Source organism: Cylas formicarius, unplaced genomic scaffold (genome assembly GCF_029955315.1).
Source record: "Cylas formicarius isolate icCylForm1 unplaced genomic scaffold, icCylForm1.1 PGA_scaffold_12__32_contigs__length_19106922, whole genome shotgun sequence".
In the NCBI taxonomy this organism is placed as follows: domain Eukaryota; kingdom Metazoa; phylum Arthropoda; class Insecta; order Coleoptera; family Brentidae; genus Cylas; species Cylas formicarius.
Window position 1 is genome coordinate 18,542,246 of NW_026844225.1, and position 27,655 is coordinate 18,569,900.

Consider the following 27,655-nt stretch of genomic DNA (forward strand, 5'->3'; position numbering starts at 1 on the left):
TAAATCGGTCCAGTGTTATCCACATTCCTATTACTCCCTGGTTCAATTTTGTAAGAAAAATTCATATTTTAGAACAAAAATAAAGGATCCACAAAGGTTGGGACAATAAAAACAATCCATCAATCTTACTCTTTTATTAATGCATATATAAATACAACCTACAATTAGGGATTAAATGTTATGTAAGACAATTCAAAATCAGACTTCATAATGATAAAAACATGTTTCACTTTTTAATAGAATTCATTAGATCCTATTACAAATTACATAGAAAAATTGAGCTAGATTTCCTGGATTATCTAATCGGTTATATTTACATGATGTTTAAGTTAATTTGGTTACCGATGCGAAATATATTTTGGTTTTTGTCAATTATGAGCTTTTTGAAGATTACAGGAGAAGGCACTGTTAAATCCAGGCTCCATCTAGTAACATAATTTTGGTTATCCGGCAGTATTATCACAAAATGGCAGTGTGTAATTCTATATATAAACACTTCAACTTATTTTTTCACTTTTGAAGATTTTCGCAAACGCTTCGGAAAAATATATCTTTTTAAATGCATTACGATAAAACTCCCACAAAAGTCAAACCTTACTCTAATACAAAAGAGAAATCGGTTTGATAGGTATTCTACCTCTATGATGACAATTATTGATTGCTTGATTTATGTGAAGGCAGTTTTTTCGGTTTCATATAAAAATATATTAAACTGAAAAGTTTTCAGTTCAAAAGGAATTAGAGGACTTAATTGCAAAATAAGTCTTGTGTTAAACTAAGAAGTGACATATTCCGTGCGACCTTGTCATATTTTTTGTTTTACGTAAAAAAATGAAGGGAAAGCCATAACTCCATATTAATATTTATGAAATAGTTCAATAGTTCAGGCAAGCACTCCATTTTTTTTTTGCTTCGTTATTAATTCGTATTCTGCCTGTCCATGCAGTATTGAACTAAAAAAATTTTTATGTAATATTCCAATTGCTTTCAGTTTTTTGACTAATATTAATTTACAAGCTTAACGAGCCTTTATTGTTCATTGTGGTAATTATTTATTTGCTTTGAGCTACACCTCTTTTTTACCAACTTTTAACTAAAAATCATGAGTGATGGTGCACCTTGTAATATAATCATGTATAGCAGATTTGGTAAATCCCTTCGTGAAGACTAATGTGAAGAATGACAAGTTTATAATAAACTCGACTTGTACATTTCTCCAATTAAGTGGACATTTTTTTATCCCTATTGAGAAGTTTGTCTTCGCAAGCGAGCTAAAAGCAGCACAAAAGTTCCTAAAAACATGACAAGGATTTTGAGATCCACAGTAAATTTCCTCCTTTCTACCGTTAAAAAAATGAATGATGGACATTAAATCCTTCTCAGATTATTTGGGGAAACCAATTTACCGAAAATATTATGAACAAGGAAAAAATAAAATGCTGAGAAATTAATTGTATAACGTCAATGGTAAAATAAATAATTTCTTGTAATATATATACAGGTTGGGTCAACTAAATATTTGAGATCACTGCTTACCATGTACTAAACGGCATCAAAAACCACACGATCCTTCAAATAGAATATGGACAGGATTTTATTTACATTAAATTTCTTTACACAAATATCACTTTTCATTTCTTTTTACACATATATAACAATCAAAACCTATTTTATAATGTTGTACATCAGTTACAAGTGGCAGTGGCGGCTATTTACCATAGATCCGGTACCTACATCAGTCTATACTGATCCGCGGAGGACACATTGCTGTGCAACACGAAATTGTTGTAAACGTCGCACAGTTCCTGCATCTTGTATTCTTCTAAACATACAAAACCTTCCAAATTAGGTGATTGTTTACGCGCGCAGTCCATGCAATGAACCACGTGCCTTTTTTCCTGCTCGCGAATAAACAATATGTTGAATACTTCAATCTGAAAATAGATTTATCCATTTGGAAACCGAATCAATAAAAACTTTTGCCCTTAATCCTACCTCACATTGCCCACAATAATGGGAAGCTTCATTTTTTCCCCTTCCATGGAACTTGACTTCTACGCCTCTGGTTTTGACAAATTCTAGAGTTCTGCAATACTTCGTTAAAGTCCTCAGAAGGCAGTTCCTACAAAAAAGCATACACAAATGAGGAGTGGTAACCGATGCTCCACGGGAAATCTAAACTTACTTTATTAAGTCAAAGAGCTTCCGATCAGAGACTTTAATATTTCTGGCAAGATTCCATGATAGGTGAAGCATTGGCACAATGGACTTGAAACTCTGAAGCTTGTTCCATTCATATCTCTCTATGGCCAATTGATACTGTCGTGCAGTAAGAGGACCAACATTCCAAGCAATGTTATTGCACCATCCAACAGCCTGAACCCAGTGCACACATCCGGCATTGACCCACACCAAATCTCCAGGCCTTTGCAGGAACCTATAGACGGGAATATTTGCTTTATATAAATCTTCCAACACGGGCCACCATGATCCGTGAAGATAATTGATTTGGTTCTGCTCGCAAAGCTTGCAAATTGCTCCCCAATAAGCGTCAGGAACAGCAAACCATTCACAATCTCCTGGACCAATGTTGATGTTAATAGAACAAAAATTGTTGTTTTCTTGGTGACCTGGTGTTCGACTACCCGGTACTTTCATGTACAGCTGAACTGTGTTCATGCCTAAAATTACATGACCGACATGTGACAGCATATTAGCCGCCGACACTACTCTAGCAAATGCCGGAAGTTTCATCAATTCTTGTAATTGTGGCCTCCATTTGCGTTCGTCTGATAAATCAACGTTTGTACCAAATCTGGAAACCCATAGATGGTAAAAAATTTTTCCCACGCACCTACTTCGCAACTTACTTGAGTGTTTTCTGTTCTTTGCAGTTTTTAATGATAGAAGATGGAGTGACAGAAAAATTCATTTTTCTTCGCTTTGCGCCACATTGCATTGAGTCTTTGGAATCAGAATCTGAGAGACCGGCAGCTGTTTTATCCCGCTCCTCCTGAAATAAAGTTCAAGTCACCACCCTTGACGAAACGGGTGATTTTTGCAATATAATACCCTCAAACTTTCTTTAAAGCTTGATGCTTGATACTGAGCATATCTCGCAATTGTTGTGTGAGACCTGTGGGAAATGCAGGCCCAAACTTTCTTTCCAGACTGGGGATCCCAGTTCTCATCAGATGGCTGTTGAATTTGAGTCCTAACTTCAACACTGTGATCTGGGTTAGCTTCCACCAGAGTTTTTGTGGAGAATAACCCAAGGTCAAGCTTTAAAGCAGATGCCAGTCCCCTAACAACAGCGATTGGATGCTTCAAACAAAACTCCTGGAGCTGTGGACTAAACGCGTGCTTTTTATTATCTAAGTAGACAGATGGTGTCGCTGGTATGAGCTGTTGGTGAGTTAGCTTTACTGTGGGTGGATCAGGTGGTGCTGGAGGTGGGGCGGTGTCCGATATTATAGAGCCATTTATGTCACCGTTGACTACTTCACTTCTGCGTAAAACGTCATTGCGAATTTCTATAGTAAAAGGAAATTAAAGCATAATAACTCACTTGCACAGCTGAATTATTGTTTCCGCATTCATGTCTATGTTGTAATCAATGTTTGGCCTTTTTTCTGAACATCTGAGAGATTCAAAGTCCCAAGGAGGCTCAGATTTGACAGTTAAGATGCTCTCCTGCACCGGTGATTTAATTCGACGTTTCTTTGCTTCAGTTTCCAATTTAGGTGCAATAATGGAAGGCGAAAATGGACCGGATGAAAGAGTGTTTGCATTTGCGTTAACATTTTCTGAAAATGTAAGATCATAATTCTCAAATAAATACCTAAACGCTGAAGGACCAACCTGCATGAGGAATTGGTGTTGTGGAATCAGCTTCTTCTTTAACATCAATATCGTCTGATCCAAATTGTTTCAATAAATTTTCAGCTAACGTAGTGGCAAGATCTTTTTGTGAAAGTAAGTCTTTCAACTCTGCTTCCACGTCCAAATCATGGGTCTGTTGTCCTGGTACGAATGATGGTACTATATTTGGTTGACTGTGCAGTAGTTTTTCACCACTACTTGGAGAACAGCCTTTGGTGGTATTTATGGGAGATCCATTTTGTCCTAAAGTGTAAGGTGGTGTCAAACCACCCCTTGATGTTGCATTGGCGGAAGGTATAGGTCTATTCTGATTACTCCTCAGTTGTTGTTGCATAATATTATACTGATGCTGTAGTTGCTTCATCATATTCTGCTGCTGCTGAGTCAGCGTATTGACATTCTGTTGAAAATGATTAAGTAGCTGTATCTGTTGCGGATTTAAAGCGTAACTGGGCTGAGGCAAAGTATTAGGGGAAAGCTTTGCATCTGGTTCTGCTTTAAATTGCTTATTAAGGGCCCCGCTTGGGGACGGATAAGGCGGAGGAGGTCCTTGTGGTGTCGAGGCACTGTAATTCTTTTGAAAACTCTGTGAACCTGTACGAGAGGGTTGCGTTTGTTGTTGCTGCTGTCTCGAGGACATTTCAGCAGAAATTGGTAGATTCCAGGCTTCTTCAATAGAAAGCAGCTGTCTTCTCCTAAAAAAAATAATTATTACATGTAGGAATATAGATTAGTCAATCAATAAACTCACTGCGACGTAATACTAGGCATTGGGGCATTTGCTAGATGTGCCTGAAGAAAATTAATCCTCTGTGTTAAATGTGGGTTCATTCCCACGGTAGTAATGCTAATTTTGGGCAGTTTGTTGGTGATGGCGTCTTCACTATTGCCTTTGCTATTCAAACCTTGTTGAGAATTCAAATAACAAGCGTAAGCATCCCTAGCTTGCAAAGAGTTTTCATAAAGTATTCCTAGATTGGCCCAGGCAGCTGAATGGCATTTATCCAACTGTACCGCGCAAATGTAGGCCTGAAGTGCATCCATCGGCTGGTTCTGCTGCTGATAAAGAACTCCTATGCTACACCAAGTATCTGCATTTCCCTCAGATTTCTCCACGGAGTTCCTATATGCGATAAAAGCATCATGGACTTTGCCTATACTGGCGTAGCATCTGCCCAAGAGGTAAAGTGTTTGGCCGTTGGAATATTGATCAGCTTCATTAGCTCTTTGAAGGTACTGAATGGCTAATGGTATCCGTTGGTTTTTCTCACCTAGAGATTCGTGACTGTGATAGAGCCAACCGAGTTGTCTAAAAACTTCTGCTTTTAACGAGACTGTTATTGATTTTTCTTTCAGAAGCGCTTCATATCTTTCTCTGGCAATTTTCACTTTGCCTTGAATCTCGTATAAGTGAGCAATGTGAAATTTGACTGAAAAAAATTTCAATCAATTTCAATACGGACCAGTGTCACAGCATACAAGACAATTATTGGATGTTGTGCAAGCATCTAGCTATTAGAAATATAGTGGTCCTAGTACCGTAAAAATAGAACAGCTTCGGGCGGCTATGATATTTTCGTAGAGATGGGAATGAGCATGCCTCCTCTAAAATTTCATCCATAACCTACGTATACTTGACTTAGACTTTCTTTCTAAAGAGCGTGTTTAATTAGCGTTCCCAGAACATTTAACGAAATCTGTGCATATTTTGAGAAAATACTGCGGTAAAAATGCTAAATTCAAACTGACAACTGTCAAATTAATGAATGTCAGCGGCCATGTTTGTTGTCGAACGCCGCTAGGTCTTATTGGTTGAAAGCGACACTCCAAATGCCCGCGCACGCGCATGTTAAATGGCCGATAAATAAATAAAATATGTGGCTTCAAAAATTACTGTTTTAGTAGGATAAGCAGGGCACCTATATCTATATCTATATCTATATGTGTACGAGTGTCGTTTCAAGATAGGAAAAAAGCGATTTTGCCATTGCCGTTGTCCGATTGACATCAAATAGACAATTTGACAGACAAATTGACATTTCCGGGAAGTGGTAACATTGGTTTTGTTCTCGAATGTTCTTTTTGTCTCTAGATATGGTTTGATACGCATCTTAATTGTAGTAAAACTTGCCTAGACGATAAAACAATCCCGAAAGTAAGTTGCTTTCTAGAAAGTTCTCAATCTTGCGTTCTATTTTCAAGAAATTCTTTCCAACTAGTAGATGAATTTTGAGTTTTTAAGTAAATCGTTAATACAAATCTGCAATTGTCGGTTCAAAGGTAAGTTTAGCGCTGTGATTTTATGCTTATATGATTTCAACGATAATACGGAATTTACAACCAAGAATGCACTACAATAAGTACAAAGGTTTTGGATACGCGTTGGTTAGCCAATCTGGCATTATTAGCACTCGATCGCAAACAACCAAATCTGTTAAGATAATAGTAATTCCCAAATGGGAGATACCCAGCGTAACGCTCAAGGACGCTTTGCGGACCCCACAGCTATCTATTTAATTTGGAGAGTGGATGAGGTCGACAACCTGTTTAAAAAATAAACTTTTTGCTCAAATTCGTTACTGGACAAAGACATTATTTGAAGGTTACTACTAGTCGACGTAAATTTTGTTGGCGTAGGTCGGGTTTCTTTGAAAAGCGAACGAATTGCATTACGCCTATTGCAAAACCTTAATGATATCCCCAGAACTGGTTTCTATTAATCTCATTCGGCGGCTAAGATAAATTTGTTTTTTCGCAATTTAAATATTCCGAGTTTATTTTGGCAAATGGTTGTACGAGGGTACTTACTAATGTTTTTGGGCGTTGAGCAGGGACTTGCATCCACGAGAGCTAACAGAAAATGCTTGTGGGCTAATTCATATTCCTGTGTCACTTTGAACATCAATCCCAAACGCAAGTGAACTTCGTTTGCCCTTTGGAATCCCGGCGAGACGTATAGTAACTGTTGGAATGCTTTTACGGACCTAGAACAAAAATCATATTCTGCTGTCGTGTGCCCGCAAGAATACACTAATTTAGATCTATACACTGTTCATATATTATATATATGTAATTATTCGTTTTCGGATCTCATCTCGCATAATTGCCCTCAACGTTGGCTATGTTTTTAAAAAACCCAAAATTAAGAGAGGCAGTCGACTGATATGCTGCGTAAATTTATTCGACTAGCACGAAATTCAACATTTTTCAATCTGTTATATTATTTTATAATTTAAGATTGAAAACAACAATTTAGGGATTGTAAATATTTTTCCAAACAGTCACTACCATACTGATTAATCGATAGTGAGTTTTTTAACAAAGTCAACACAAAAAGTACATCAGGCAATTTTTTGATAAATGTTTGTTTTCGGGTCTGGTACTGCATACCGATTTTCTAATGTCGGCTATGTTTTTGAAGAACCCAAAATTAAGCGCGGCACTGGGCTGAGAAACGGTAGTTCTTATAAAAACTGCCCTTTCACAAAATGCTGCACACATTTAATACACTAGCATGGATGTTAATATTTTTAAACTTGTTATAATATTTTTATAGTTTCAGATTGGAAACAGCACGAAAAGATAATTTATTGATATGAAATATTTTCCAGAGCAGTCACTACAATACTGATTTATATAGTTACCTACTAGCCAACTATTTGTTTTCAGTGAGCTTTTTAACGATGGCAACGCAAAAAATAGATAAGGTAATAATTTTTTTTGGAAACTTCGTTTTCGGGTCTAGTAGTGCATACTGGCAGTAGGCATCCAGTGATTTTTCTTACACCCAAATAACAGGGCTTTATTTTGACACGCTGTTTTTTGATATCAGTAGTGTTAATTATCAGCCCAAAATAAACGAAGCAAAGCACGTGGAAGTAAATATATATATTTTACTTTCTGAATAACTTGCCTACACATGCCATCACCCAAAATTATCATTTCACTGAAACTTACCGGCCATTTAAAATTAATTTTCAGCGTATCGTCTATAAGGTCGAGAGTGCGTCAAAAACAACGCCAAGGAATTATCCCTAATACCAACCAATTAGTAAAGTTCAGGGTGATTTTCTACAACACCAACGGGAAAAGTACATCAATTTATTCATTTTCGGATGTGATCTCGCATACTTGCTCTCAATGTCGGCTATGTTTTTAAAGAATCGAAAATTACGAGAGACAGTCGGCTGAAAAAGGGGAGAGACTCAGCTTTCAAAAGGTGCTGCCTGCGTTTACTAACTTAGCACGAATTTTTGTTTTAATATTTTTAAAATTATTTAATATTATGTTATATTCTCAGATTTCAAAAAATACGAAAAAATAATTTAACAATAGAAAATATTTTACGGAACAATCACTACATGCATCTACGGTTTACCTACATCACATCAGGTAATACGTTTTTTTTTGATACGTTTGATAATTGTTCGTTCTCGGGTCTGACGTTGCATACTGGCTTTCAATATCAGTTATGTTTTTAAAGAACCCAAAAATAAGGACGGCATTGGGGGAGAAGGGGAAGTTCTAGAGACTCCGTTTTCAAAAGGTGCTGACTACATTTACTAACTTAGCATGGATTTTTGTTTTAATGTTTTCAAACTTGTTTTAATATAATTTTTAATTTTCAGATTTGAAACAATACGAATTGATAATTTCGCGATAGAAAATATTTTACGGAGCAGTCACTACGGTACCGGTTGATCCACGGTTGCCCAATAACGAATTAGTGATGTCCAGTGAAAGCCAACGCGAAAAGTATATCAGGTAATTTTTTTGGTAATTGTTCGCTATTGGGTCTGACTTTGCGCATACTGGCTTCTCATGTCAGCTGTGTTTTTAAAGAACCCAAAATTAAGAACGGCAGTCGGTCCAGAAACGGAAGTTCTTATAGAGACTCCGCTTTCAAAAGGTACTGCCTACATTTAATAACTTAACTTAAAACTTAAACTTGTTAAAATTTAATTGGGTTTTTTTCAGATTCCAAAAAACACGAGATGATAATTTACGGATAGAAAATAATTTGCGGAGCAGTCACTACATTCATTTTTGGTTACCTACTAGAAAATTAATGTTATCCAGAGAGCTTTTCAACAAAGTCAACGCGAAAAGTTCATCAGTTAATTAATTTTTTTCTTTGGTAAATGTTCGTTCGCGGGTTTGACGTGGCATACTGGCTTTCAATGTCAGTTATGTTTTTAAGGAACCCAAAATTAAGGACAACACTAGGGTGAGAACGAGAAGTTCTAAGGAATCCGTTTTCAACTGCTGCTGACTACATTTACTGACCTAGCAAGGATTTTTATGTTACTGTTTTTAAACTTCCAAAATTTTATTTAGTTTTTTTTCAGATTCCAAACAAAACGAGATGATAACTTAGAAATAGAAAATAATTTGAGGAGCAGTTACTACATTCATTTTTAGTTACTTACTAGAAAATTATTGATTTCCGGTGAGACATCTTAACAAAGTCGACGCGAAAAGCACATCAGGTAATTAATTTTTTTCTTTGGAAAATGTTCGTTTTCGGGTCGGACGGTGCATACTGACTCTCAATGTCAGTTATGTTTTTAAAGAACCCAAAATTAAAGGCAGCGGGAAGTTCTAAAGACTCCGTTTTCAACTGCTGACCTAGCACGAATTTTAATATTCCCAAACTTTTTTTAATATAATTTTATATTTCCAGATTTGAAACAGTACGAACCGATAATTTAGCTATAGAAAATATTTTACGGAGCAGTCACTGCGATACTGATTTATCCACGATTGCCTAACGGATTAGTGATGTGCAATGAGCTTAACAAAGCCAACGCAAAATGTATATCAGGTAATTTTTTTGGTATTTGTTCGCTATTGGGTCTGACTTTGCGCATACTGGCTTTTCATGTCAGCTGTGTTTTTAAAGAACCCAAAATTAAGAACGGCAGTCGGTCCAGAAAGGGAAGTTCTTATAGAGACTCCGCTTTCAAAAGGTACTGCCTACATTTACCAACTTTTTTAATGTTTTGAAACTTATTTTAATATTATTTTATATTTTCAGATTTGGAACAATACGAATTGATAACTTACGGATAGAAAATAATTTGCGGGGCAGTCACTACATTCATTTTTGGTTACCTACTAGAAAATTATTGATTTCCGGTGAGACGTCTTAACAAAGTCAACGCGAAAAGCACATCAGGTAATTAATTTTTTTCTTTGCTAAATGTTCGTTTGCGGGTTTGACGTGACATACTGCCTGCCTTTCAATGTCAGATATGTTTTTAAAGAACCCAAAATTAAGGACAGCATTAGGGTGAGAAAGGAAGTTCTAAAGACTCCGTTTTCAACTGCTGCTGGCTACATTTACAGACCTAGCATGGATTTTTATGTTTCTATTTTTAAACTTCTAAAATTTTTTTTATTTTTTCAGATTCCAAACAACACGAGATGATAATTTAGGGATAGAAAATAATTTGCGGAGCAGTCACTACATTTCCGGTGAGACGTCTTAACAAAGTCGACGCGCAAAGCACATCAGGTAATTAATTGTTTTCTTTGGTAAATGTTCGTTTTGCGGGTTTGAAGTGGCATACTGGCTTTGAATGTCATTTATGTTTTTAAAGAACCCAAAATCAAGGACGGCATTAGGGTGAGAACGGGGAGTTCTAGAGACTCCGCTTTCAAAAGGTGCTGACTACATTTATTGACCTAGCACGAATTTTAATATTCTCAAACTTTTTTTAAAATAATTTTATATTTCCAGATTTGAAACTGTACGAACTGATAATTTAGCGACAGAAAATATTTTACGGAGCAGTCACTACGGTACCGGTTCATCCACGGTTGCCTAATAGCGAATTAGTGATGTCCAGTGAAAGCCAACGCGAAAAGTATATCAGGTAATTTTTTTGGTAATTGTTCACTATTGGGTCTGACTTTGCGCATACTGGCTTTTCATGTCAGCTGTGTTTTTAAAGAACCCAAAATTAAGAACGGCAGTCGGTCCAGAAAGGGAAGTTCTTATAGTGACTCCGCTTTTAAAACGTGCTGCCTACATTTACCAACTTAACACGGATTTTAATTTTAATGTTTTGAAACTTGTTTTAATATTATTTTATATTTTCAGATTTGGAACAATTCGAATTGATAATTTACGGATAGAAAATAATTTGCGGGGCAGTCACTACATTCATTTTTGGTTACCTACTAGAAAATTATTCATTTCCAGTGAGATGTCTTAACAAAGTCAACGCGAAACGTTCATCAGGTAATTAATTTTTTTCTTTGGTAAATGTTCGTTTGCGGGTTTGACAAGGCATACTGGCTTTCAATGTCAATTATGTTTTTATGGAACCCAAAATTAAGGACAACACTAGGGTGAGAACGAGCAGTTCTAAAGACTCCGTTTTCAACTGCTGCTGACTACATTTACTGACCTAGCAAGGATTTTTATGTTACTGTTTTTAAACTTCTAAAATTTTATTTAGTTTTTTTTCAGATTCCAAACAATACGAGATGATAATTTAGAAATAGAAAATAATTTGCGGAGCAGTCACTACATTCATTTTTAGTTACTTACTAGAAAATTATTGACTTCCGGTGAGACGTCTTAACAAAGTCGACGCGAAAAGCACATCAGGTAATTAATTTTTTTCTTTGGAAAATGTTCGTTTTGCGGGTTTGACGTGGCATACTGGCTTTCAATGTCATTTATGTTTTTAAAGAACCCAAAATCAAGGACGGCATTGGGGTGAGAACGGGGAATTCTAGAGACTCCGCTTTCAAAAGGTGCTGACTACATTTACTGGCCTAGATTTTAGCATTTTTAAACTTTTTTAAATATTATTTCATATTTTCAGATTTGAAACAATTCGAATTTACAATTTAGCCATAGAAAATAATTTAAGAAGCAGTCGCTACATTCATCTACAGTTACCTACTACTAATTAATGTTATCCAGAGAGCTTTTCAACAAAGCCAACGCGAAAAGTACATTAGGTAATTAATTTTTTTTTTTTGTAATTGTTCATTTTCGGGTCGGACGGTGCATACTGGCTCTCAATGTCAGTTATGTTTTTAAAGAACCCAAAATTAAGGACAGCGTGAAGTTCTAAAGACTCCGTTTTCAACTGCTGACCTAGGACGAATTTTAATATTCCCAAACTTTTTTTAATATAATTTTATATTTCCAGATTTGAAACAGTACGAACCGATAATTTAGCTATAGAAAATATTTTACGGAGCAGTCACTGCGATACTGATTTATCCACGATTGCCTAGCGAATTAGTGATGCGCAGTGAGCTTAGCAAAGCCAACGCGAAAAATATATCAGGTAATTTTTTTGGTAATTGTTCGCTATTGGGTCTGACTTTGCGCATACTGGCTTTTCATGTCAGCTGTGTTTTTAAAGAACCCAAAATTAAGAACGGCAGTCGGTCCAGAAAGGGAAGTTCTTATAGAGACTCCGCTTTCAAAAGGTACTGCCTACATTTACCAACTTAACACGGATTTTAATTTTAATGTTTTGAAACTTGTTTTAATATTATTTTATATTTTCAGATTTGGAACAATACTTAAAATAATTTGCGGGGCAGTCACTACATTCATTTTTGGTTACCTACTAGAAGATTATTGATTTCCAGTAAGATGTCTTAACAACGTTCATCAGGTAATTTTTTTTTCTTTGGTAAATGTTCGTTTTCGGGTCTGACTTTGCATACTGGCTCTCGATGTCATTTATGTTTTCAAAGAACCCAAAATTAAGGACAACACTAGGGTGAGAACGAGAAGTTCTAAAGAATCCGTTTTCAACTGTTGCTGCCTACATTTACTGACCTAGCACAGATTTTAATTTTAATGTTTTCAAACTCGTTTTAATATTATTCTTAATTTTCAGATTTCAAACAATACGAATTGATAATTTGGCGATAAAAAATATTTTACGGAGCAGTCGCTACATTCCTACATTAACACCGTCTGTGGTACTGGTTGGATGGAATGAGTGGCCCGGATAAAGGAGGATGGTTGAGCATAATGCTAACAACCCTATCTCGTAAAAAGCACCCTTGTTATGAAAACAAACGAAATGCCTCGGATCAGGACTGATATAAAACGACGACCCCGGCTAAAGAAAAAGGTAGTGAAAATAGGAACCCTCAATGTCTTAAGTTGTTATCGAGCCGCAGTAGCTGCTAAAACTATGGAAAACCTTGAAAAAGCCGACATGGATATTACAGCGATACAGGAAATACGATGGACAGATAACGGGAGCCACAAAATTAGTGAATCCATAGTGGAAACCCTAACCAACAGCATAACAAAAATCTGTTATTGAATTGAAGCCAATAAGTGAACGTATCTGCTATATAAGACTCAAGGGAAAGTTCTACAGAAGACAAAGATGACCCAACTAGAGATTCATTCTATCACCAACTAGAAAGAGTTTTTGCTACTCTACCAAACCAAGATATGGTATTTGTGCTCGGAGAAATTAATGCCAAAATAGGAAGAGAGGAGGTTTTTAGACCCACCATTGGTAAATTTAGCCTGCGTGAACAATGCAATGACAATGGACTCCGGATCGATCATATCCTGATTGATGCAAGACATGGTAGTAATGTTATAGACGTGAGAAGTCTTCGACGGTTGGATGCAGACAGTGACCATTTCCTGGTAACGGCAAAAGTACGCACAAGAATCTCTTGCCAGTTGGATATGAGGTCGGAAAGAACCCCTAAATGGGATACTGACGCCTAAGAAAACAGAATACCAAAAGGCGCTAATGGCGTCATTTAGCTCAATAGAAAATGAGGAAAACGTTGACAAAATATGAGAAACAATGATAAAATCAATAATTGGAGTAAAATGAATGCAAAGACATTTACGAGGACTGTGAACGAGAACTGATACTAAGGAACGTGTCCCGACAAAGGATACTAGAAAATCCAACAGGACAACATGCACGGCAGTACCGAGAATCTAAGAACTAAAGCAAGAACAACCATCAGGAATAAGAAGCGGGCACACGAACAGAGCCTTATTGAGGAAATTGAGATACATAAGCACGAGAAATTTTTTCCAGGAAATTAATAAAATAAAGAAGGGTTACAGACCCCGAGAGGGAACACTTATTCAGAATGATCACGGAAAACTTGTAACTGTGAATAAATAATTTGACAATCTGTTGAATATTCAGCTAAATCATACAACGGAAGAACTTGCCTACTACGCTGCAGGACTCTTAGTGGAAGCACCAACAATAGAAGAAGTTGAAAAAGCAACCCTTAAGTAAAAAAAACAACAAAGCACCTGTCAGAATGTCTAAAAAATGGGAGTAGGGCTTTGCTACTAGCCTTGCACAAATTAACCAGTGAAATATGGACAAAAGAACAAACACCCCATCAAGCTGGAAGGAAAAAAATGTGGTGCTCAAACTACAGAGGTATATCTCTTATCAATACAGGCTATAAAGTTCTCTCCCTCATTATGATAGAAAAACTCACTACGTCGAATACCAAATAGGCGACTAACAGTTCGGGGTTTCGGAAAAATCGTTCAACAATATAATGAAATACTACACCAACTCTTTATTGATTTCAAACAGGCATATGAGAGTAGAATTGTGGGGTGCTGTGGCAGAATTGGGAATACCAAAAAAATTAATCGATCTCACAAAGAGGAGAGAGAGGAGGGATCGAGAAGTACCGTCAGAGTAGGAGGAAAAAATCTTAGACTTCTTCGCAGTCAACAACGGGTTAAAGCAGGGAGATGCACTATCACCATTACTGTTCAACATCGCTCTAGAAAGCATAGTACGAAAAGGCAATACAGAAAAACACTGCTACTTACAAACCAGGGGCGCCGTCTAAGTAGGTAACTCAGCTATCAATGTTAAAGAGGACTTCGTCAAATTGGAAAATGCTGCCAAGCGACTAGGTCTAAGAATGAATTAACGAAGACAAAACAAAGTACATGGTAACCACAAGAACAGAGCGCAGAGACAGAATAGGCCAAAATGTCTCCTTAGACCAATACAACTTTGAGAGGGTCCAGGAATTTACATATTTGGGAGCGACCATCACCTCAGACAACAACATTACGAAGGAAATTAATAATAGAATACAGAGTGCCAATCGTTGTTTTGCATTGCGAAGTGTAATGAAATCGAAAAATATATCTCGAAACACGAAAAAATAGCTGTACCGCGCAATTATAAGACCGATTATGACATACGCGTGCGATTGACAAAACAAAATGAGAACCGACTAAGAATTGCAGAGAGAAGAATTTTAAGGGGCATGAACGGAACAACCAAAGACGATGTCACTCAACAGTATCGCATTAGAACGAACAGGGAATTGGAAGAAATATACAATCACCCAGACATCGTCAAAATAATAAAGTCAGAAAAACTGAGATGGGCAGGCCATGTCAGAAGGCAAAACGTCCCGCGACTAGTTAAATTACAATACGAACTGATAATTTGGCGATAGAAAATATTTTACGGAGCAGTCACTACGGTACCGGTTCATCCACGGTTGCCTAATAGCGAATTAGTGATGTCCAGTGAAAGCCAACGCGAAAAGTATATCAGGTAATTTTTTTGGTAGTTGTTCGCTATTGGGTCTGACTTTGAGCATACTGGCTTCTCATGTCAGCTGTGTTTCTAAAGAACCCAAAATTAAGAACGGCAGTCGGTCAAGAAAGGGAAGTTTTTATAGTGACTCCGCTTTCAAAAGGTGCTGCCTACATTTACCAACTTCACACGGATTTTAATTTTAATGTTTTGAAACTTGTTTTAATATTATTTTATATTTTCAGATTTGGAACAATACGAATTGATAACTTACGGATAGAAAATAATTTGCGGGGCAGTCACTACATTCATTTTTGGTCACCTACTAGAAAATTATTCATTTAGAGTGAGATGTCTTAACAAAGTCAACGCGAAACGTTCATCAGGTAATTAATTTTTTTCTTTGGTAAATGTTCGTTTGCGGGTTTGACAAGGCATACTGGCTTTCAATGTCAGTTATGTTTTTATGGAACCCAAAATTAAGGACAACACTAGGGTGAGAACGAGCAGTTCTAAAGACTCCGTTTTCAACTGCTGCTGACTACATTTACTGACCTAGCAAGGATTTTTATGTTACTGTTTTTAAACTTCTAAAATTTTATTTAGTTTTTTTCAGATTCCAAACAATACGAGATGATAATTTAGAAATAGAAAATAATTTGCGGAGCAGTCACTACATTCATTTTTAGTTACTTACTAGAAAATTATTGATTTCCGGTGAGACGTCTTAACAAAGTCGACGCGAAAAGCACATCAGGTAATTAATTTTTTTCTTTGGAAAATGTTCGTTTTCGGGTCTGACGTTGCATACTGGCTCTCGATGTCAGTTATGTTTTTAAAGAACCCGACATTAAGGACGGCATTAGGGTGAGAAGGGGAAGTTCTAGAGACTCCGCTTTCAAAAGGTGCTGACTACATTTACTGGCCTAGATTTTAGCGTTTTTAACCTTTTTTAATATTATTTCATATTTTCAGATTTGATACAATACCAATTGACAATTTTAGCCATAGAAAATATTTTACGAAGTAGTCACTACATTCATCTACGGTTACCAACTAGAAAATTAATGTTATCCAGAGAGCTTTTCAACAAAGCCAACGCGAAAAGTACATTAGGTAATTATTTTTATATTATATATCTATCGATTTTTAAAACGTCCTCCGACGTCGTCCGATTTCCAATGTCCATCGATTTCTGTCCTTCCATAGGTCCTCGTCCAGTCATCTGCATTGTATTTCACTATCGATGCCCTCTCTCCAGCTCTTTCTCGGCCTTCTCCTCTTCCTTCTTCCTGTGGGTGTCCAGGTGAGTATTTGTTTAGGCAGTCGCTGTTCTTCCATTCTTTGGACGCGTCCTGTACCACTTTAACTGTTTTGTTCTTATTTCGTCTGAAATCGTGTGACCTTCCTGCCGCTCTTCTCCAAAAGTCCATCTCTGTTGCCTCCAGCGTTCTCATGGTTCTTTCTTTTAGCGGCCAGACTTCACCGCTGTATGTGACTATGCTTTTAATGATCGTATTGTATATTAGATGTTTGTTTCGTCTCGTGAATTTTTGGTCCCACAAGAAGGTGTTCAGCATAGTAATGGCCTTTTTTCCTTGATTTTTTCGTTCTTTGATGGCGTAGTCTAACGTCCCACTGCTGGATATGTACATTCCCAGGTATTTGTAGGTTTCGCAGCTTTGGACAGGCTGACCATCCTCTAAGAGGAGGTCGCGTTATGCTCCACCGATACACATATACTTTGTCTTTGGTAAGTTTACTTCCAACCCCCATTTCTTGTATTCTTCGATCAGTTTTCGCATCATGTAGTCTACATCGTCGTAGTCTTGCGCCTTATGACTTATTCATCTGCGAAGCTTAGGGAATGCCCATATTTCTGCATTTTTGCTTCCATATCCTTAACGCTTGTTCAAGATATATTTTGAACAGGGTGGGGGATACAGAAAACCCTTGTCAATGATCTTATTATGTGGACGCTTAGGTTTGTCTTGTCTAATGCCTCCCAAAGTTTTGTTAGCGGTATGCTATCGCATGCCTTCTTCAGATCCACGAACAGGAGATGTATCCCCTTATTGAAGGCTGACATTTTCTCGATAAGCTGGGTGACGCAAAACAGATGGTCAACGACGGATCCTCCCGCGCGAAATCCCGCTTGTTCTTCTGCTTCACTGTTTGTGTATTCGCGTTCTATTTTGGCCTTTAATATCTTACCGTAAACCCGACCGATTGAGCTCGTCACTGCGACACCTCGATAGTTGTCGTAGTTTTCCTTGTTGCCCTTTTTGTGGATAGGGGTAAGGAAGGATAATTTCCATTCTTCTGGGATATCTCGGCCGTTAATACGGTTTCGAAAGAGCTTTCCTAGATGTTCATACAGTTTGTGTAATCCATGTTTGATTAATTCTGCGGGAACATTACCTGGCCCTGGTGATTTTTTATTTTTTAAGTTTGTAAATATTTTCTACCTCATTAATGCTGATTCTGGTCGGTGAAGCCGAAACCTGTATTATGCTAGGGCTGTCGTCTTCAAGGAACTGTTCTCGGTCCTCTGTTAAAAGCTTACGGAAATATTCATCCCATTTATTCGTTGTGGCGGGAGTTCTATCTCTCTCTTTGTGTTTTGGCGTAGAGATTTCAGAAGCTTCCAGCTTTCATTACTTTTTGTTCCTCCCAGGTAGGTATTTATTTTGTTGCATTTTTTTCCCGTTTTTCTTCTGGTAGCTATGGTAGCTTGATTTGCTGGATAGATAGTGTTGGTACTTTTGTCTTTTATCTTCAATATCTTGTTTAATTTCCTCGTCCCACCAATGGGGTTTTTTAGATTTCCGGTCTTCGCAGTATCCTATCGCTTCTTGGGCTGCTTCTTTCAGGCACTGTTTAATATATTCGTAATGCTCTGTATTGTTATTAAAGTGTTGTGGCTGGAGTTTCTGGTCAAGTCTTTTTTTGTATAGGTCTTTCGTACTTTCCTGCTCAAAGCTCTCAAGATTATATCGGGGTTGTCTCATTTGAGTATCCTGGTCTTCTTTTAGTTGGGTCTCTTGTCTTTGTTTTCTATTTGATTTTGGTAGTGAGATGATTTTGGCCTTGAGTAAATTATGGTCGCTGCCACATGTTGCACTTCTAAGCACTCTAACGTCATACGTCCTCATCGATGTAGTTTGTCGGACAATCGTATAATCTATGATTGATCGTAGATTTCTTGACTTTTGTTCCCATGTATACTTATGGATCATTGGGTGCTGGAAGAATCCATTCGCCATGCTAAGTTCGTTTTGTTCGCGGCCGTTGTCGTTTATTACATTCTCGCCGAATCTACCCACCACTTTGTCGACTAGTTTGGATCCGGTTCTTCCGTTTAGGTCGCCAAGGATTATGACCTCTCTTAAGGTCCCAATGTTTGATATTTCTTGATGCAGCTGTTCGAAGAACCCGTCATTTTTGTTCACTGGGGCATCGTCGTTGACTGCGTACACCCCGACCATCGCTAGCCTAAGTCCAAACAGTGTCAAGTTCATTTTGATAATGCATTCACGAAGAATGACTTCCCATAATGTTATAAATCTTCGCAACTTTTTCGCTCTCTCTTGTCTTTGGCCACGCCACTATAGAAATGATCTTAGTGTCCCAGATTTTCAGAGCCTTGTCCTTTCTTCTTAGTTTCCGTTACCACTGCCACCTGTATTTCTAGCCTCTGGAGTTCATAAATTACTTCGTTTGTTTTGTTGGAGATTCCTTGGACATTTCAGGTACCAAAATTTTTCTGTAGCTTTGATCGTCGTAAGGTAAGATTTCCGTCCTTTTCGAGGTTGTCGATTGGGTTTTTTAACAGATTTAAGTTTTTACGAATAACGGGGAATTGGCCCAATGTCTCAACCCCCTACCAGGAGAACCAGGTGATTTGTGCTCAAGGTTGTCTTCCTCTAGCCTTTGATGAACCATCATCCCACTAAAAGGCAGTAGTTTCTTGGCCCTATCCTAGCAGGAGCCCTTACAGCGTGCTATCATCCGGGCCAGATGAACTCTGGTTTTTTAACGAGGTTGTTACTCCTCCCCCTCCTCCTTTCCAGAAGTACAATGGGACCCCAGGCTTGGGACTGGCATAGCGGAGTAATTATTTTTTCCTTTGCTAATTGTTTGTTTCCGGGTCTGACGTGACATACTGGCTTTCAATGTCGGCTATGTTTTTAAAGAACCCAAAATTAAGGAGAGCATTAGGGTGAGAACAGGAAGTTCTAAAGACTCCGTTTTCAACCACTGCTGACCTAGCACGAATTTTAATATTTTCAAACTTTTTTTAATCTAATTTTATATTTCCAGATTTGAAACAGTACGAACCGATAATTTAGCTATAGAAAATATTTTACGGAGCAGTCACTGCGATACTGATTTATCCACGATTGCCTAACGGATTAGTGATGTGCAATGAGCTTAACAAAGCCAACGCAAAATGTATATCAGGTAATTTTTTTGGTATTTGTTCGCTATTGGGTCTGACTTTGCGCATACTGGCTTTTCATGTCAGCTGTGTTTTTAAAGAACCCAAAATTAAGAACGGCAGTCGGTCCAGAAAGGGAAGTTCTTATAGAGACTCCGCTTTCAAAAGGTACTGCCTACATTTACCAACTTTTTTAATGTTTTGAAACTTATTTTAATATTATTTTATATTTTCAGATTTGGAACAATACTTAAAATAATTTGCGGGGCAGTCACTACATTCATTTTTGGTTACCTACTAGAAAATTATTGATTTCCGGTGAGAAGTTTTAACAAAGTCAACGCGAAAAGCACATCAGGTAATTAATTTTTTTCTTTGCTAAATGTTCGTTTGCGGGTTTGACGTGACATACTGCCTGCCTTTCAATGTCAGATATGTTTTTAAAGAACCCAAAATTAAGGACAGCATTATGGTGAGAAAGGAAGTTCTAAAGACTCCGTTTTCAACTGCTGCTGGCTACATTTACAGACCTAGCACGGATTTTTATGTTTCTATTTTTAAACTTCTAAAATTTTTTTTATTTTTTCAGATTCCAAACAACACGAGATGATAATTTAGGGATAGAAAATAATTTGCGGAGCAGTCACTACATTTCCGGTGAGACGTCTTAACAAAGTCGACGCGCAAAGCACATCAGGTAATTAATTGTTTTCTTTGGTAAATGTTCGTTTTGCGGGTTTGAAGTGGCATACTGGCTTTGAATGTCATTTATGTTTTTAAAGAACCCAAAATCAAGGACGGCATTAGGGTGAGAACGGGGAGTTCTAGAGACTCCGCTTTCAAAAGGTGCTGACTACATTTATTGACCTAGCACGGATTTTTATGTTACTGTTTTTAAACTTCCAAAATTTTATTTTGTTTTTTCCAGGTTCCAAACAATTACGAGATGATAATTTAGAAATAGAAAATAATTTGCGGAGCAGTCACTACATTTCCGGTGAGACGTCTTAACAAAGTCGACGCAAAAAGCACATCAGGTAATTAATTGTTTTCTTTGGTAAATGTTCGTTTTGCGGGTTTGACGTGGCATACTGGCTTTCAATGTCATTTATGTTTTTAAAGAACCCAAAATCAAGGACGGCATTAGGGTGAGAACGGGGAGTTCTAGAGACTCCGCTTTCAAAAGGTGCTGACTACATTTATTGACCTAGCACGAATTTTAATATTCTAAAACTTTTTTTAAAATAATTTTATATTTCCAGATTTGAAACTGTACGAACTGATAATTTAGCGACAGAAAATATTTTACGGAGCAGTCACTACGGTACCGGTTCATCCACGGTTGCCCAATAGCGAATTAGTGATGTCCAGTGAAAGCCAACGCGAAAAGTATATCAGGTAATTTTTTTGGTAACTGTTCGCTATTGGGTCTGACTTTGCGCATACTGGCTTCTCATGTCAGCTGTGTTTTTAAAGAACCCAAAAGTAAGTCAAGAAAGGGAAGTTCTTGTAGAGACTCCGCTCTCAAAAGGTGCTGCCTACATTTACTAACTTAGCACGGATTTTTATGTTACTGTTTTTAAACTTCTAAAATTTTATTTAGTTTTTTTTTTCAGATTCCAAACAACATGAGATGATAATTTAGCGATAGAAAATATTTTACGAAGCAGTCACTACGGTACTGATTTATCTATCCACGGTTGCCTACTAGCGAATTAGTGATGTGCAGTGAGCGTAGCACAGGCAACGCGTAAAGTACATCAGGTAATAAAATTTTTCTTTGGTAATTGTTCGTTTTCGAGTCTGACGGAGCATACTGGCTTTCAATGTCAGCTGTGTTCTTAAAGAACCCAAAATTACGAACGACAGTCAGATGAGAAAGAGAAATTTCTGTACACGCCACGTTTTTTCAAAGCTGCTTCCTTTTTGTTGAGCTTGTACGAAATTCAATTGGTTTTTAAAATTATTTAAAAAAAAGATTTATAATTTTATATTTTAGTTGTATTATTTCTAGATTCATACACGAATTATTCCCACTTACATATTTTGAAATACTTGATAAAAAATAATAAACATGCTTTTTGAAAATTTCAAAACATTTTGCACATAAAACTAGATTATTGGTATAGAAATAAATATGTAATAAGTATGGGATGGGTATAACTTGGTTCATGGTACTTGGCCAGCAGTAATATTTTACATTTAATATATAATTCATAAAATTTCTTCCTCATAACGATGCGTGGCCTTACTCAGCAACGGGCAGCGGCAGGGAAGTAAAAGAATTTTTTCACTCACTCGCATAAAGCTAGTAGAAGAAAAATGCGATTATACACTTCTTAGCGGTAACGCAACGACAATGGACATATTTACTTTGTTAGTCCTTTTTTTCGAATTTGTTTTACAAAATAAACACCTGATTGTATCGGTTAGACCTTGTATGTAGTGGCGAAGTTAAGAGCGCAAAATGATAAGCTCTAATCTCTAGTCTGCCGGTACTCTGACGTATCGGTAATATGCGCATAGAAAATCGGAAACTCACCACGCACTGCGACCGATGCTATGACGGAAATTATATTATCGCTCGGCAGTGCGTCGCCGGCTTAACACTGTGTGAAGATTCGTCGATCGAGTTGATTATTACATTGCACAATTTCGATATTTAGAGCTTTTGGAAGCACGTTTTCTTTTTGATAATATACAGGGTGTTACGAAATTGCGAAATAAGCTTTAGCCAATTAACTTTTAAAACCATCAAACCTCTTTTTTGTACACTAACAAAAATATGTTTTTTTTTAATATTTCGAATCCAAAAATGACTTGATGCTTGAAAGCAGTGTACAAAGTGTCAATGAGATATCTAGTATCTCGGAAAGGAAGCGTTTCCTGAAATAAGTTCATATAGGAAACTAGAACGTTGAATATTCCAAAAAAATTGGTGCATTAATTTCGGAACACCCTGTATACACTAGTAATACGAAGTACAGTAGGTAATTCTGTGGTCAGGTCCCAATAATATCGGGAGGCATGTGCGGAAGCAGATGTAATATTGGGCCAGCTGTTTTAACATCTGCTAGGATCCTCTTTTCTTACAAAAGCTTAATACTACCTGTCGATTTTTTCGAACCCTATTGCCGATATACAAATGAAAAAAAAAAAACTGTCATCATCATGTTAGAAAGTTTGCAGTTTTTATCAATCTCGTTTCGAGTATTTTTGAATGCTCGTACCTATAATTACACTCCGTCAACTACTAATGCAGTCCGTTGTTTCCGGCCAATGACCACATTACAGCACGCAATGATAAAAATACTTTAGACTGAAATGTTGAAATCGCTACTGTGTTGCACTTCTTTCGCGTTCAACGGCACGACCGTGTTATCGACCAAAGGCACGCCATATAAATATGATTAAAATTAACCTAGTTCTCTCATCTAGAATTGTTATTCGCCCACGCTTTCGTGCGGTGCATAAAGGTGCAACACAAATTGTTTAGGATAATACGCAAATGTAGAACCATTTAACAGCAAAATAACTTTATCAAATTTTGAGCCTGACTACGAACACAAATACAAAGTCAATATCCTACTAGGACCCGTGAAATGTTGAGGCACAAAACTGCAATAAAACCAGGTAGCTAGGTACCTAAATTTTTTCCCTAAATAATCTTAAATTGTTCACGTTTCATATATCGTATTACCTGCCAAGCTGTAGGTCATCCAGGTATATGAACATTGGGTAGGAAATCGAAAGGGTGCATAATTCTTTTTCAAAAAAAAATATGGCTAACGATTTTGAACTAAATTGGCGGTGTTTCGTTGAGAAAAAATGCTTATAGATCGTCAGCTAGGCATGCAGTTTGGACAGCAGGTAGCCAGGCGGTCATTGACTGCAAACCAAGGTTACACGAAGTCGGGCCGATGCCATCTCTTGCTGCGTTTTGGATTCGGCGGACACAACCACACCTCAGGCCAGTGCCCCTCTATATATGCGCCATCGGTATCGGCACAATACATTTACATTTTTTTACTTGACCTTCCGCAAATTGCACAGTTATCCTAGTGCGTTTGTAGACTCGACGCTTGCATATCGCAGAGCGGTGGTATAACATTATCGTAGCGTCTCCTTATGCAGACTGCCATTAAAAAAGGAGAAAAACAACGAAAAAAAAAATACGAACTCGGACATTAAATTTAAAAAAATATATATTCTACCCATACCGAAAATGCGGATTAAAATTGACAAATTGAAAATGACTGGCAGTTCAAGTATTTCCGTTATTAACGCTAATGAATATCGGCAAGTTAAATTCAATAGGGGGTTATTCAACTCGACGAGAAATAATTGCAAAACGGCACAAAGAAACGGTACAGTGCAGACGACCCGCCTCCCTAATTCATTTGGGGAACTAGTGCAAAATTAGAAATCTAATTGAATTCAAGCATCGTCCGTAGATATTTTAGGAAAAATTGATTTATGGATAACGAGCGCAAAGTTCCAGTAAACAAATAAGTTAGCCTTGGACGACGTAACAAGCGATGACTTTATGTTAGTTTTGCAGCTATACCTACTTTACTATAGAGAAGGTGTGTCCGCGTAGGTGAAAAAACTCGACAATTACGTCACGACTCGGAGCGATGCAATATTCGATTGTGCTGCGAGCACTGGGTATTTAATAATGTTGTGACATCAGAAGTTCCGGAAGCAACAACAGGGTTGACGTGATATATGTCATCGGCAATATGGCGGAATCCTCAATTGTAAAACAGTTCGAGATTTTCGTTTAATCGCGTCAACGGACAGGTCGCGTATCCTCGATGACGTTACTTTAATAGCAATTAGGTGTAGCGATGATTAAGCTAAGAACTTACCGTTTGCGATGTACTTAACTGCTGCGAGGCAGTAAATATTATTGTTATAATATAACAACATAGTGAAATTGACGTGACATTCGAGATAAGCACTTGAGTCCTGCCATGAGACGTACAAGAGCACTTGTTGGTATTTCCTAACACTAAAATTCTAGTGAACACTATATGTGGAAAATAAACAAACAAATAAAAAGTCCGCTTCACGCGCCTCCTCAGCACTTCCGCTCCCGATCCACACACACACCTCTTTCCGACTGAAAAGGAATCACCCCAAGCCCGAAAACTACGGTTGATTCAAGGGGCATATAATACGGCGAAGTGCGGGGGACTGGCATGCATCTTTGTCCCTAAACGGTCCTTCTCTTTGAGTCGCTTTTCGCAAAGCTCGATAAGCGACAGCGTTCGGACAAACTCGGACGCTTTCGATATTGTGGCTCAAGGGGGAACGATGTAGTAGACTCGTCCATTCTTGATTTTACACTGTACTAGAAACCGAACTCTACAGATTCAATGTTGTCACGTCTAACAGCCTAGGCAATCGCAATAAGTGCATCTATTACGTCACAAGCTAGAGATGCGCTTGGCTTGCCAATGTTTCTAATTTCACATTCGTTCGATTTCTTGTTTCGTACTCAATTTCAATTTCATGAAACCGTTTGTTTCTGTCCCCTACGGGAACTATACAAGGCAAATATTTTCTTTTTTTAGAATTTCACTGCTGTATATACAGTAGAACCATTTTTGTAGCGATCAACCGCTACTCCATTAAATGGAGCAAATACATCCGGGGGCTTGTTGCATTAACGGGCCCTTCTATTGATTGAAGACATTGATACATTTTGATAAGTTTGGCAACAACGTCATATTGCACTTGTATTGGGTATTACGCAACGACTGCAACGTAATGCTATACGTTAATAAATAAACTGCATTCCGTGTGACTAACTTGGTTGGTCACATGTTAAAATTTGTTTGTTTTCCTCTCTTTTCTGTTTTCCCTTGATTAACGGCTACCTTGGACACCATTTCCTTGATATTCGTTATCAACTAATAAAACAGATTTTTTTTTATCAACCTTTGGGCGAGTATATTTTCCCAGGAGCAGCAGGACCTAGTTTACATTATCGTCGTACTGCATAACGGAAATGAAACAATATTTTCTAATAGAACCACTTTCATCCCCTCCTCGCGGAAGTACTGTATCCACCACATCAAGCATCATGTGTTTCAACAGACAGACAGCAGTTTTTTCATAATCAGAAAACGCTAACGCGAAAAATAATGCGCCCCGTTTATCAGATTGACCCAGATGTGGCGGTCAAGAATTTAAACCTATATATACTTAAAAAAATATGGGTTAGAATTTTAATGACTTTATTGCGTGAGTGTGTCATTCACAGTGGGGTAACTGAAACAATACCCATTATGCCTTTATAAGTCACGTAACGAAATCGGAAGTATCCTTCGCGGATGGTAGTAAGTTTTTTAAGCCCCTTTTCCGTTTTCTGTTCGATAAGAGATTTTTAAATAATTTTCGAGCGGAGACAATCCCGATGACACGTATAGAATATAAACGCTTTTAAGTTTATAACGAAAGGGACCTTGATTTCGGAATTAGGTAGATACTAAAAAAAATCTTCATGTGTTCCCACCTTTTGGTAACAAGGCGTTTGTTCTAATAGTGTATTAGTCAGTGTTGGCTGCATAATTATTAGGAGTTTTTGGGTCTCCCATAAACTTGAAACCAAAATATAGACTTAACAGCGCCATCTGACGGTTCGCAAGCGAAATTAAATGCATTTTTTATTATTACATGTTTACAATAAAATACATTTCAATATGATGACACTATCCACAAAAAAAAGGAAAACGAACTTACCATTGATATGATTTAAAGTGGAAATAAACTAATCCCAATCCATATAAAAATGTTGTATCTTGCCAATGATTTTCTGCTTGTGTTTTGTAAAATGTTTGATAAGCCGACAGCGCTAAAATGATATAAATATTGCAAACGCAATATATTTTTTCTAAAACTTAATGTTACCTTTTCTATGTTCTTCCAGAAGAAGATGAAAATGTCCTAGTTTAACCCATGTTTTTGGATCTATACAAATCTGTTTAGTTTGACAGTTATTTGCTTCATTTTCATTTTGAACTTTTTGTTGTCTTCTAGCTTGCACTACCATCAATTGTAAATATTTTACCGCCTGAAATTAATCACAATTTGTGTATATCCATGAAACATTTATTTTTAGGTTAATTTTGTACCTTTTGCACAAGCGCCTTTTTTTTAGCATTTTGTGGCTGATTTAATAGCAGATACCCATACTGTCGGCTAAAATGCAAACAACGTTTACAATTACGATTAAACAAAGTAATCAAAGAGAGAAACACTTCCTAATTTATTTAAACAAAACTTTAACCTACCTATCAAGTTCTGATAAAATGTGTAATTCTTGAGCCGTCATAGTGATATCATCTAAATCCTCACTGTCATCGACTGTTTTGCTCATTTTATTGCGAGATTTAGTACGACTTGCAAAGAGATAGGACAACCGAGTTAAATCCGTACAAATAAATTTATAGCAACCCACTTCAACAATAGAAACTAGCACGTAACACAAGTACGTAATCTACGAGCGACTAACTATAGCCTGGATATAAAGTAGTAGCAATACCCACACAGAACTCTTAAATATTCCCCACTCCTGTTTACCCGTCCAGTTCTGATGTTACATACGATTATGACAGATGTCGCCACCGAATGTCGGCGGTTGGTTGTTTTTAATGGAAGATTTAAAACAAAATGCAAATCAGTTCCTGAAATTGCGGAGGTTCTGTGACATATAGAGTAGCCATTTAAACTCCTAAGCGTAAGTAAAGATAAACGAAATTGCTTAAGT

The 27,655-nt window shown here is 37.3% G+C and overlaps 1 protein-coding gene across 2 annotated transcripts; it reads right to left on the reverse strand.

Moving 5' to 3' along the window:
* Nucleotides 1-130: 130 nt before the first annotated feature.
* On the reverse strand, nucleotides 131-27,377 carry LOC132708842 (histone demethylase UTY). Of its 2 annotated transcripts, XM_060681462.1 has the most exons (13): nucleotides 27,180-27,377; nucleotides 27,021-27,087; nucleotides 26,797-26,959; nucleotides 26,629-26,740; nucleotides 6,691-6,866; nucleotides 4,634-5,312; nucleotides 3,862-4,577; nucleotides 3,569-3,806; nucleotides 3,073-3,508; nucleotides 2,871-3,013; nucleotides 2,186-2,815; nucleotides 1,996-2,122; nucleotides 131-1,934 (listed from the first exon to the last, which is right to left on the reverse strand). In XM_060681462.1, exons 1-13 carry the CDS (start codon nucleotides 27,263-27,265, stop codon nucleotides 1,731-1,733), a joined length of 3,777 nt encoding a protein of 1,258 aa, XP_060537445.1. In that variant the 5' UTR covers nucleotides 27,266-27,377; the 3' UTR covers nucleotides 131-1,730. The 2 variants fall into 2 exon arrangements, with proteins under 2 accessions (XP_060537445.1, XP_060537446.1); XM_060681463.1 differs by lacking the exons at nucleotides 26,629-26,740; nucleotides 26,797-26,959; nucleotides 27,021-27,087; nucleotides 27,180-27,377 and adding an exon at nucleotides 24,750-25,018.
* Between the last annotated feature and the right edge of the window lie 278 nt (nucleotides 27,378-27,655).